This window comes from Phyllobates terribilis, unplaced genomic scaffold (assembly GCF_046119375.1).
Source record: "Phyllobates terribilis strain yellow unplaced genomic scaffold, ASM4611937v1 Scaffold_4__5_contigs__length_816908805, whole genome shotgun sequence".
Lineage (NCBI taxonomy): Eukaryota > Metazoa > Chordata > Amphibia > Anura > Dendrobatidae > Phyllobates > Phyllobates terribilis.
Window position 1 is genome coordinate 605627098 of NW_027362764.1, and position 12830 is coordinate 605639927.

The 12830-nt window shown below is 41.5% G+C and overlaps 1 protein-coding gene across 1 annotated transcript in view; it reads left to right on the forward strand.

Annotated features, from left to right (window-relative positions):
• The first annotated feature begins 1985 nt into the window (after positions 1–1985).
• Positions 1986–12830, forward strand: part of MCM4 (minichromosome maintenance complex component 4) — a 32927-nt gene continuing 22082 nt past the window's right edge. The window contains exons 1-11 of the mRNA XM_073676722.1: positions 1986–2134; positions 4588–4661; positions 6000–6164; positions 6255–6418; positions 6505–6606; positions 7536–7631; positions 7738–7833; positions 8262–8400; positions 9841–10061; positions 11621–11741; positions 12295–12554. Of these exons, the coding sequence (XP_073532823.1) occupies positions 4592–4661; positions 6000–6164; positions 6255–6418; positions 6505–6606; positions 7536–7631; positions 7738–7833; positions 8262–8400; positions 9841–10061; positions 11621–11741; positions 12295–12554 (1434 nt within the window). The 5' untranslated portion in view covers positions 1986–2134; positions 4588–4591. The remainder of the gene's footprint in view (positions 2135–4587; positions 4662–5999; positions 6165–6254; positions 6419–6504; positions 6607–7535; positions 7632–7737; positions 7834–8261; positions 8401–9840; positions 10062–11620; positions 11742–12294; positions 12555–12830) is intronic.

Below are 12830 nucleotides of genomic sequence, written 5' to 3' on the forward strand. Positions count from 1 at the left end.
AGCGTTTGAATTCACTTTTACTGGAGAGTCCTCCTCACTCTAGATCCGGATGGTATAATGCACGTCTAGTCCCGGGACTTTTCGGTACCAAATTCTGTGAGCGAAATACGCTCTCTTCTATGCCTTCCGAACTCCAAATTAATAAGATTTGTTTTACGAGCGCTCGGGAAATCAATACAGCACAGCCATGTATGCTGTACTAAAAAAGACTTCTGCTTTATTAGCACACGTGGCACTTTAAATAGGGTCAGAGACAAAGGAATAGTTCCCTCTGACCTATGAACCAATAGTAACCTTAGGGGAGTGAACAGTAATGTGAAACCTCCCTGCCCCTCGGTGTTACCTGATGACCATTACATAAGAGTGAAGACAAAGTGGATACCACAGACAAACAAGATGGATTCTTTTCTCTCACACTATCCTTGTAAAAATGAAAAATTTGGGGGCTAAACCAACATTTTTGTGGGAAAAAAATATTTTTAATTTTTAGAGATAAACATTGTAAAATTCTGGGAAGCACCAGTGAGTTCAGGGTGCTCACCACACATCTAGAGAAATACCTTGAGGGGTCTATTTTCCAAAATGGGGTCACTTGTGGGGGTTTTCCACTGTTTAGGCACATCAGGGGCTCTCCAAACACATCATTCCATCACAGTCTGCGTTCCAAAACGTCATTCCTTTCCTGAGCCCTGTTGTACGCCCAAAAAGTAGTTTACTCCCATATATGGGGAATCTACGTACTCAGAACAAATTGCACAACAAATTTTGGGCTTAATTTTCTCCTGTTACCTTTGTAAAAATTGCAAAATTTGGCGCTAGAAGAACATTTTTATGGGAATATTTTTATTTTAGTTTTTTATAATTGTTATGGCTCTACGTTATAAACTTCTGTGAAGCACCTGTGGGTTCAATGTGCTCACCACACATGTAGATACATTACTTGAGGGGTCTAGTTTCCAAAATGGTGTCACTTGTGGGGGGTTTCCACTGTTTAGGCACATCAGGGGCTCTCCAAACTTGAAATGGCGTCCGCTAATTATTCCAGCAAATTTTGCATTCAAAAAGTCTAATGGCGCTCCTTTCCTTCCGAACCCTGCAGTGCGCCCAAACAGTGGTTTTCCCTCACATATGGGGTATCAGCGCGCTCAGGAGAAATTGCACGACAAACATTGGAGTCCATTTTCTCCTGTTACCCTTGCGAAAATAAAAAAAAATGGGTCTAAAGAAAAATTTTTGTGAAAAAATGTCAAATGTTAATTTTTTCCTTCCACATTCCGTTCCTGTGAAGCACCTGAAGGGTTAATAAAGTTCTTGAATGTGGTTTTGAGCATCTTGAGTGGTGCAGTTTTTAGAATGGTGTCAGGTTTGGTTATTTCACTTTTACCACTATCATGAAGTACAATAAGTCATAAAAAAAAAAACATTCTCAGAATCAGGGGGATCCGTTGAAGCGTTCCAGAGTTATTACCTCATAAAGTGACAATGGTCAGAATTGTAATATTTGGCCTGGTCAGGAAGATGAAAACAGGCTGGGTGGTGAATAGGTTAATGAAATTGTAGAAAGGACAGGCTGGGGCATACTGTGCAGTTCAGGGCTGTAGAAAGCTTTCTTTCTCTCCAGTACAGCTTAAGGGGGTGTTATTTCGGATAGGGGGTCTTTTTTGAAGTTTTTCCACTGTTTTTCAACTTTAGCTCAGCCTACTCAATGACCAGCATCTCCAGCAGGGGGCGCTCACATCTCCGGCCTGCAGTCCGCGCCACATTCTGCTTTTGTTACTAAGGGCAGACGGAAGTCGTGTGGACTGTACCATTATTTTGATAATGGAGGTGCCGTGCTATTTGAATATCTTTTTACAACTAAGTTATTAAAGTTATACCCGCTATTAATATTTATGAGTGCATATTATAAAACCAGTGTTTGGGGTACAAACAATACACACATTTCGTAATAGTTTATCGTAGAGCCCCCTGCTGTGGTGGAACATTCCTTCCAGTCAGTGTAGTGAGAGGAAAATTCCCGCGAATCTTGTCACGTGACAGTACTATTGGCGCGAATTCTTCTGGCGGGAGAAGACGCTGCAGCTGAGGACGACGTGCGCGGATTGTGACACTGCGAGAGCTACAGGGACCGCAGGTGAGAAGCCGGAGGGACGGCGTGTGTGAACACTGAGTGTCTGCGAGGGGGAAACGCGAGGTTTGTCCGCATTTGGTTCTAGTCGAGCACTACAAACCCCAGCAGTGGCAGCACTGGGCATCTCCTGGCGTAGCCGGAGATAGGACCGATCTGTAATAAAGGAACAGATTTTCTATGGAAGATTGATCCACACCTGTTGTGTGTTTGAGTGATTTTGTAATGTCTGCCCTGTCTCGTCTCTGGCATTGCTGCAGATCGCAGTGCGGGAGACTGCGCTGTGTGTATGGGGCCGAGCCCAGGGTCTGTATAGTCCGTGCGCAGAGAGGGGACGGGTGACCGGCTGCAGCTACCGGGGTCTCCACACCACCAGCATAGACTTATCTGCCCCGGATCCGTCCATGGTGGATGGGATGTGACAGCCCCCTGATCCTGGCTGTGTAACCCTTTGTGAGCAGAACACTTACACATTAGTTTCAGGGCCGAATATTGCTGTGCATCACAGTGTAATGCAGGCAGCACAACAAGCAAGGCGCAAAGTCTGGACCAGTTGATATTTTTTTTCTTCTGCAGCTTGATTGTTGCTGTACCTCACTTGCTTTGTGTCATACAGTGCTATTTGCCCATGTTTCTATCAGTCACCGTGAGGCCCCAGCCATATGGCTCAGTCAGACAGCACATAATACAGATGAGCTCTGTCCAATAACACTCGTACTGCTCTCTGTAGAACTGTTCGGATGACGCTACTTTGACACAGACTGTGTGGGGGGGAAATATTGCTGCATTCAGTTTTCAGAGACACATGCGATTTGTCCATTTAAGTCTATGGATCTGTATTAAAAACAAAACACAAATCCATGTGGCATCAAATGGTGGTCCAAAGGCAAAGCATTCTGCTCCTAACTCCCTATCTATTTGATGCTATAATCTAAGCTACTTTTTAATGTACTTGTTTTAAAAATTCCCTAACTACACTAGTGTATTTCTTTCCCTATTTCCTGTGTGATGACGATTCATTTGAGGAATCCCCAGTGCATGCTGGAATACTCAAACGAGGCTGCGGTCACTGTCACAGCCCCTGTCCACTCTCTGAAAGAAAGCATCAGTGACTCTTGTTTCAGGGACGGTGCTGTCCTTCCCGGGTCCTGCGGTGTCTCCCTTGTGTGCGGTGTGATGAGTGCAGCAGTCGGTCTGTTGTCTATATAAGCCGACAGCAGAGCGGTGTCCCTATACCCAGCGGTGCAGGAGACTAGCGATGTTCTTGCAAGTGACTTCACTGGCCTCTGCTGGGTATAGTGACACCGCTCTTCTGCTGGCTTATTACTATTCATCTGTAATGACAACAGACCAGTTTCTGCGCTCATCGCACTGGGGGAGAATTAAAACGGGGGGAGACACTCGGGGACCAATTGAACATCAAGTGGAAGTGAGAGCAGCCGTAGCCCTGACTTTCTCTTGATAGTCAATGTGTCCGAAGCCGGGGCCAGTGACGCCAGTGCCGATTGGGCCCTGGGCTCACGTGTCATAACCGCACGAGAGCCCCGGGAACGTGAGTGCCGATATAGTTGGAACAGCCCTGGCACGGGAGGGGAGTATAAGCTTTTTTAAAAAAAATTTATCGGGGCCAAACGTATGGGAAGAAGTTGTCCAGGTAGCTGACAGCTTCTTTAACCTTTTGGTGTGCAGCTTCTGAATGTAAAAGATTGTTCTCATTCACTCTGTGGAAACGCTTAAAAATACTATGGAATTGAAACATATAAAGGGACAGATTTACTACTCCTTTGTAATATTAGACTACTGTAAATAGTCTTAAAATGCACCAAACCCAATGGTTTATGCTGGATGAGAAGCGCTGGGGTCCTGGGTTCATATCCCACCAAGGACAACATCTGCAAGGAGTTTGTATGTTCTCCCTGTGTTTGCGTGGGTTTCCTCTGGGTTCTCCGGTTTCCTCCCATACTCCAAAGACATACTGATAGGGAATCTAGATTGTGAGCCCCAGTGGGGACAGTGCCGATAATGTCTGATTTGTAAAGCGCTGTGGAATATGTTAGCGCTATATAAATAAAAAGCTTATTATATTATTAAATCTTGTGCATTTTTTTTTGTCTGTCCAGCATATATAGTCTTTTTTTTTTTTTTTGCTACATTTCTTAAGAAATAACAAAGACCTAAGGCCACATTTATAATCCTCTATCTTTTACAACATTTTATGCCAAAAAAACCATAGCGTACTTTTATTAAATTTGTCAAGATTGTCAAACGCCTTTAGCCACAACCACTTTTCTGGATACTTTTAAAAGCCTCGAAATAGTCTAGTGAGGTGGAAAAGTGTCTAAAACCACTAATGTGACATGAGGGGAAAGAATTCTAGTGTTTCTTCTACTAATCTTTTTATTAAAAAAAAAAAGTTAATTTATTTGTTGAACATTAATTTTTATTTCACTCTTTTCCAGCACCATGTCTTCTCCAACATCCACACCAAGCCGTAGAAGGAACAAGAGGGGACGAGGCAGCAATCCTCCAACTCGTAAGTAATTTCTCCTGCCAGACCTCCTAATTGTGGAATACAGCCAATAGTTATATATGGCAATTTCTGTGTTCTACTAAGGCCTTTTTAGAGGAAAGTTAATGTCGTTGTACTTTAGCAATTAACTTTTACTCCACAGCTCGGAATTTGCCAATGAATCTGGAGTAATCCGGTGTAACATCACTTTCCCCAGACTTGTCCTATTTTGGGTCCTCTAATCACACCTCTCTGGCCATGATTCGTTCTCCATACAATTTCGGATCACAGTATGCCAGTTTGTGTGTGACGTGCTGGCAGTCCTACCGTGAAGGAGCATGTATGCAGAATGTCAAGATCCTATTCCTGCAACTCCATTGTAAAATGTCGCTCTGCTTGAAAGTTTCTTCTGTTAATGATGAAGAGATGGGACCGGATTAAAAGGAAGGTTTCTCACTGTAGAATATATGGCACATCGTACAGTAGTTAGACCTTCTAAAAATCTGACCATGCCTCTCCATGCTCTTTTACAGTGAATTAGAGTATTGGAGATGTCTTGGTTATATGTATAGTAACTGTCGAAAGCAAACGTTCTGAAAAATCTTGTTCTGGTGCTTCATTTATATGAGCACCACATGCACGATCTGTCCTTTTGTTCTGTGAACTATACACTAAATATACTCTAAGCAAATTATTTAAGTTGTGTCCTTTACCCCTTCATGCCATGGCCATTTTTCATTTTTTCCTCCCCTTTTTCCAAAAGCCAGAACTTAGACCTTTATTATACAATCACTGGTTAGTTGATGGCACTGCACAAAAAGAGTGCACACAAACGGTTAACAAAACATAAAAAATTGAATAACAAATAAGTTAACGGTGAGAAAAATTCATAAGCATCCGGACCAAAGGAGAGATTTAATGAACTAATTGTATCAAATACGTCAGTAGTCACAAAAATAGACTGTACTAATCAATGTATATTTGTGAAGAATGCCCATTCTAAAAATATCCACTAGGTGGCGGGACGTGATCACAGTTATACTGTCATGGTATTAAAGAGAGGATATGTGTATTTTATTATAAGACTCATCCACACCCGACACTCAGATACTAGATGGTTTGGATACCATCTAAGTCTGGATCTATCTATCTATCTCTGGAGCCAACAATTACCTGAAAACCCCCTTTAATGTCCCTGTGTACATAGTGCTCTAATATCTGTCCCATTACTTCATAATGTCTAGAGACTTTTGTCTCTCCATTATTGGATGTGTTGCCTGAGGCTTGAGCCATAATGGACAAGAAACTAGATGACCTTTGGATAAAAATCCTGTGCTAATTTATAATTTTATTTTTTATAAGCTCGGAGTGAGGAAGTTCACTCTCCTCCATCACAGAGGCGAAGGACCGAGGACTCCACATCAGTTGGTGAACTTCTGCCAATGCCAACATCGCCATCTGGGGATCTCCAAAGTCTCAGTGGGCAAGAGCTGCTTTTCTCCAGTCCAGCCCCATCACGACATTCAAGTATGTTTAGGCTTCTGTGCAGTTCTCTATGCGCTTCTAAAGTACCATTTAATTTATGTTACTAAGACTATCTGATTTGTAACATTGCAGTTGTTCAGAGCGAACTTGACTTGAGCTCTCCTCTGACATATGGAACGCCCAGCTCTAGAGTGGAGGGCACCCCTAGGAGTGGCATCCGCGGCACTCCAGCTAGGCAAAGGCCTGATTTAGGATCAGCTCGCAAGCTCAAGCAGGTGGATTTGCAGTCGGACCAGGTGGGTTCATCACTTGTGGTAATGTTGACTATATAGTACTTTTATTTATTTTTTTCTCTTCAATGTAACTTTTCCTCTATTTACAGCCTGCTGTGGAAGAGCTTGTAACAAATGACCAGTCCATGGAACAAAAGCTAGTGATTTGGGGAACAGATGTCAATGTGATTACATGCAGAGAAAAATTTCAGGTGAGAAAGCACTGAGGTCCTTTTACCTTAGTTTTCAGTATATTCAATGTTCCCAGAGCTATGAGAAACCATGTAATCTATACAGTAAAGCGACCCCATATACTCATTCGTTGAGCCAGCATCTCTCTCCTGACTCCTTCTTACACAGGAGTACTTGCTTTAGTGAGCGCCTATGTTTTCTAAAAGAGAGCTGCGTTGCTGCCAGACATCTGACGTCAGCTTATCTCTTAGAGAAAAAAAAAAGGACAGTCAGTCTTATCTCCCCTGGAAATCATCTGTCAAGGGCGAGTCAGGAGAAATCAACCAGTGTTGAGAAGCTTGGCAGACAGTCTATTCTGTGTACAAGTGCCTTAAGACCTATTGGATTAATTGTCTTCACACACTACAGTCATGGATCACTTGTTTGTTCTTATGTTGTGCAACATGCAAATGCAGCCTAATGGCAGTTCATGATGCTACTAGGTTGGTGCGGTAGAATCTGCTTGTAATGTCTATGTAAAATATAATTAAAGGGGCTTCTTACTAACGGAAGACTTCTTATTTAATGGTGTTGTCCGGTGCTGCTCACTTCCATGAGGTGATTGGCACTGAAAACGCAGATATCTATCATTATGAGTTAATCATATCTTCAGTTACTTTACACGTCCTGGCAGGCATCTGCCATCGCAAAGTTATCGACGTCTATCACCTCCCCATACAGGGGTGGCATCGCACAGCTCTTTCGTCTGTACAGTAATGTAGATTACAATCCTGGTCAGGGTTTCCCTGCTATGTGAATGTATGAACGTCTCAGATGCCAAGTGTTTTGACTTTGCTTTTAGTATGTTTGACAGTCCTTAGCTTACATTAGAAATTTTGTTTTCAACATTTATGCGATGCAGACTCAGATTTTCAAATATTGAACACTAACAATTCATTTTTTTATATAGCGTTTTATCCAGCGCTTTATTGATCCAGCTGCCAAAGAGGAGGATAATGTTGGCTTGGATCTGAATGAGCCTATTTATATGCAACGTCTTGAAGAGGTAAAAAACTTTTTTTTTTCTTTTTGTCAACTTGTTCGTTTTTTGTGAAGTCTGAAAATGTGATACTATTTTTATCCTAAACCCCCAATGTATTTTTTCTGTATAGATCAATGTGGTTGGTGACCCATTCCTAAATATCGATTGTGAGCATCTGAGGACATTTGACAAAGATCTATATAGACAGCTTGTTTGCTATCCACAGGTAATCAAGCAATAAACAAATGTTACGAACATTAAGACGTTATGTTTTTAAGTTGGCTATTCTTGTTAATCCTTTTAATACCTCTCCTGTTTAGAAAAAACAAGTGTGTTTAAGGCAGTGTTAACATGTTTAGTGGATCCTGTCCATAATAGAAGCCACTTTTCTCTGCTGGGTCCCACATGTAACTGATTCAAAATTGTCCAAAAGGAAGCACATAGCTTATGTAGTGCTCTGTCGCTTTGACGGCGAGAACAGCTCTGCATGCTGAAGACTCAGATCATTGGATTGACTCCATTCCTTTTTTCTCATTTAGCAAATACTTTCTTTCGGCATATCAAAAATAAATATTTAAATAGGATTTCTACCTTTCCTTGTATGTTTTGCATGGCAGGATCATGGTTCATCCCTATTTCTTTCTTTCTTTCTAGGAAGTTATTCCGACCTTTGATATGGCTGTCAACCAGCTTTTCTTTGAGCGTTTTCCTGATTCTATCTTGGAACATCAGATCCAAGTGAGACCTTACAATGCCTTAAAGACTAGAAATATGCGAAGTTTGAATCCTGAAGGTAATGTTTGCAGCAATAATTTGTTTTTACAAATTATGTTTAGTTATTATTCACAAGCTTTTTTTCTAATTTCTTTGCTGTACGTTTTAAAAGCAGACTGCTCACTGAGGCAAAATAAAGTCAGAGGCTGTTAACACAGCCTCATAGGCATAATTGAGGCTGTTTGGCCTGTGAATTACGTGATTACATGTTAAACAATGTCTTACTTAAAAAAATACATTTTACTCAGACGCAGCAGCCTACATCTGGACGTACACTCCCGAAAAAAGTGCACGGCAGAGAGCACGGTCGCTCTGCCGTCACCACTGAGGTCTATGGCCCCCGTCACAGCATACATCCAGACCCCGTTTTGCGAGGGATTTTAGAATGTATACCCCGATGAGGACACAACGCAATGTGAAAGCACCCTTAGAAGACGCCTGTGTGTAGCTAATCTCTTAGCAAGAAGTCCCCCTGTTCAAAAAAAAAAAAAGACATGTACTGAAGCGGATACAATTTTCCAAAGAACACATCAACTGGCCTAAAGAGAAATGGAGAAATATTTTGTGGACTGATGAAGGTAAAATTGTTCTTTTTGGGTCCAAGGGCCGCAGACAGTTTGTCAGACGACCCCCAAACTCTGCATTCAAGCCACAGTACACTCTGAAGACAGTGAAGCATGGTGGTGAAAGCATCATGATATGGCCATGTTTCTCTTACTATGGTGCCAGACCTATTTACCGCATACCAGGGATCATGGACAAGTTTGCATATATTAAAATACTTGAAGATGTCATATTGCCTTATGCTGAAGAGGATATGCCCAATAAATGGGTGTTTCAACAAGACAACGACCCTAAACACACCACTAAACAAGCAAAATCTTGGTTTGAGTCCAACAAAATTAAGGTTATGGAGTGTCCAGCCCAATCCCCGGACCTTAATCCCATAGAACACTTGTGGTGTGGCATCAAAAATGCAGTTTCTGAGGCTAAGCCAACAAATGCCAAAAAATTGTGGGATTTAGACAAAGCATCCTGGGCTGGAATAACAGTTTGCCAGAAGTTTGTTGCCTGTATGCAATATATATGCAAAGCAATTCTAAAATCCTGTGGGTATACAACTTAATATTAGGTTAGTGATTCACAGGAATGCTAAATCCTAAAAATAAGACTACATATTGTGAGTTTGTAAAGACAAATGCAGACATTGCTATTTTTTTTGAACAGCCCAATATTCATTTTTTGTTACTTTCTGTAAAGTAGTTACAAATTATATACATTTTTCTTCATGTTTTGAATTAGAAAGCAGTGTGCAATGTTCCCAATGCATGGAAATAAAAACTAGTATAACTATTTTGTGCTTAACTCGTGTTTTTGACTATGGACTTTCTTTTTAAATGGTAATTGAATGAATTTGAATGGGAGTGTTGACGTTAATATTATCTACATTGTTTTCTAGATATTGATCAGTTGATCACAATTGGTGGCATGGTCATCAGGACTTCTCAGATTATCCCAGAAATGCAAGAAGCTTTCTTTAAATGTCAAGTATGCTCCTTTAGTACCCGTGTGGAGATTGACCGAGGCCGAATTGCAGAGCCATCTGTCTGCAAACATTGTAACACCACACACAGCATGGCGTTGATTCACAATCGCTCTATGTTTTCAGATAAACAAATGGTATGTCTTTCTAATTTTTACTTTGTGACACAGGACTATCCACTTCACATTTTTATAATTAAGGCTAGATTAGCAAGCTAGACCGCATTTAGAAACTTGAGCCTTTAAAGGGGTTGCCCGCTTTTTGATGAAAATTGGAAGATACATTTTAACCAACGACATGGACAACCCCTTTAACTGCAGTAGACAAATTGTTGGATGTTACTCATGGGTCTCATTTACTTTAAAACTGGGTGCTCTGGTGCCTAAAATTGTATTTTCGATTTACTGAACTTCCTGTGATGTTTTGTTTGAGAGGAGTCTCGAAGGTGATGTCACAGGAGGCTGGGGCTGCACTCCTTCCCCGCATCTTCCATCGCCATCCAGGAACAGGACGTCACAGGGGGGCAATGCTGTAGTTACTCACTAGCTTCTTGCATTGCTGCCCCCTCCAAAGATGCTGTGAGAGATGAGTGCAGTGCTGGCACTCTGCTTCTATAGCCGCAGCCGCCATAAGATCTGTGAAAGACTACTTTGTCGGGGAGCGATAAAAGCAGTGATTGAACCAGCACCACACCACAGCTTCTAGTATCGACCTCAAACGAATCATCAGCAGAGCGCTGCTGTCACCCACTGCTTTTAGCACTGCCACCTGCTGATAATTCGTTTGAGGTCGGTGCTGGAAGCTATGGGGCGGCACTGGTGTCACTCAGTGCTTCTATCTCCGCCTCCTGACAACGTCCTCTTTCACAGAAGCTAGAGTGGCTGTGCTGCACTCCTCTCCCACAGCATCAATCACTCAGAATTCAGGATACCACAAAAGAGGGCGGCAATTCAAGAAATTAGTGAGAAACTGCAGCGCTGCCCCCCTGTGATGTCCTTTTCCTGAAGGGGGTGTTGAATACTGCGGGAAGTGAGTGCAGCCCCAGCCTCCTGTGAGATCATGTTTGAGACTCCTCTCAAACGAAATGTCACAAAGTGCAGTAAAAAAAAAACACATTTAGAGATTAGGTAGATAGGGAGAAGTGTTTAGGGTATTGTGTAATAAAGCAAATTACCAAAGTGATTGGGGTGTAAGTATAGTTAAAAAAAAAATACATTTTTGCTGCACAAAGTGCAGTAAAAAAAAAACACATTTAGAGATTAGGTAGATAGGGAGAAGTGTTTAGGGTATTGTGTAATAAAGCAAATTACCAAAGTGATTGGGGTGTAAGTATAGTTAAAAAAAAAAATACATTTTTGCTGCCAGACCACCCCTTTTTTTTAATCAAGTAAATTTTTATTAATTTTATAACAGTTGCACATATTCAAATAACATTCTGAACCAATGTGTTTAACCCCATCCCCCATATCCTGAAACCCTCCCCCAACATATGTTATTCAGAATACCATATTGTAGGTAACCGGACCACCCCTTTAACTGGAAATCTGTTCACAGGCAAAATGTCTCATCATTTTCTAAATTGCTCAGCTTGCTTTCATTGGATGGATACCCAGCTAGTCAGCATTTGTTGGGGTTTTTTATAATGTATCTGATTTTAGTCTGGCTTATGTTTGATATTGGGATGATTACTTTGCAGATAAAGCTACAAGAGTCTCCTGAGGATATGCCAGCCGGACAGACTCCTCACACTATAATTTTATATGCACACAATGACTTGGTGGATAAGGTGCAGCCTGGAGATCGGGTTAATATAACAGGTAGGACTTTGTTTATTCACAATTTGCATTTCATAGAAATACTAGAGAAGGATTTCCATGTAGTTTATGTACAGAAAAAAAAAAAATGGAAGACCGAAGTATAACGTATGTGTGCGTGCTATGTGCATATTTCATGTTTTGTATTCTATTGCTTATATAAATTCTCCTTTAGTGGTCAGCAGTCGATCAAAAGTGCATTATTCCCACCAACCCTAAAGTGGTTTTATTTGTTTTTATGCAATGTTATAACTTTTTACATTAATCTATCGCTTCATTGGGGGACACAGGAAACCGTCGATGTCAGCCTAGGTAGGAGAATCCTGCAGGCGACAGTGGTGAGTCCTCCGACCTGAATGGAGTTCCTTACTGCGGTTTCCCTCCCCATGGACTGCTTTGGGGCATCCCATGGTTTCCTGTGTCCCACAACTCAACACTGCCGCCTGCAGGATTCTCCTATCTAGGCTGGCATCCATGGTTTCCTGTGTCCCCCTAAGAAGGCTCCAAGAAACAGATTTTACGATGAGTAACCAAAAATCCTATTTTTTTATTGCAGGTATTTACAGAGCTGTTCCCATTCGTGTGAACCCCAAAGTCAGAAATGTAAAGTCTGTATATAAAACACATATTGATGTCATCCATTATCGGAAGACCGACTCCAAACGTCTTCATGGAATTGATGACGAGTCAGAGCAAAAGTTGTTCACTGAGGAGCGGGTGCAGATATTGAAAGAACTGGCTGCTAAGCCTGACATTTATGAAAGGCTCGCCGCAGCCCTTGCACCTAGTATATATGAGCATGAAGATATCAAAAAGGTGTGTCTATTGTAAACCATTTTGCTTTGAGTCCTATCGCAGGGAAAATCTATTTAGCCACGTTTTGCTTTAATAATACATAGTGTCCCGCATCATTGCTTTTAAACGGTCTGTACTTGTCAAAGGCCATAAATTGTTTAGTTCGTTCTTGTGGTTTTCCTTTTAAAAACTATACCCATGATGCAGTGGAACAGATACCACCTGTCCCTATATACTTGTTAATGAGAGACCATTTATACTGATTGATAAGGCAGTGATACATGTTCACAAGCTCCT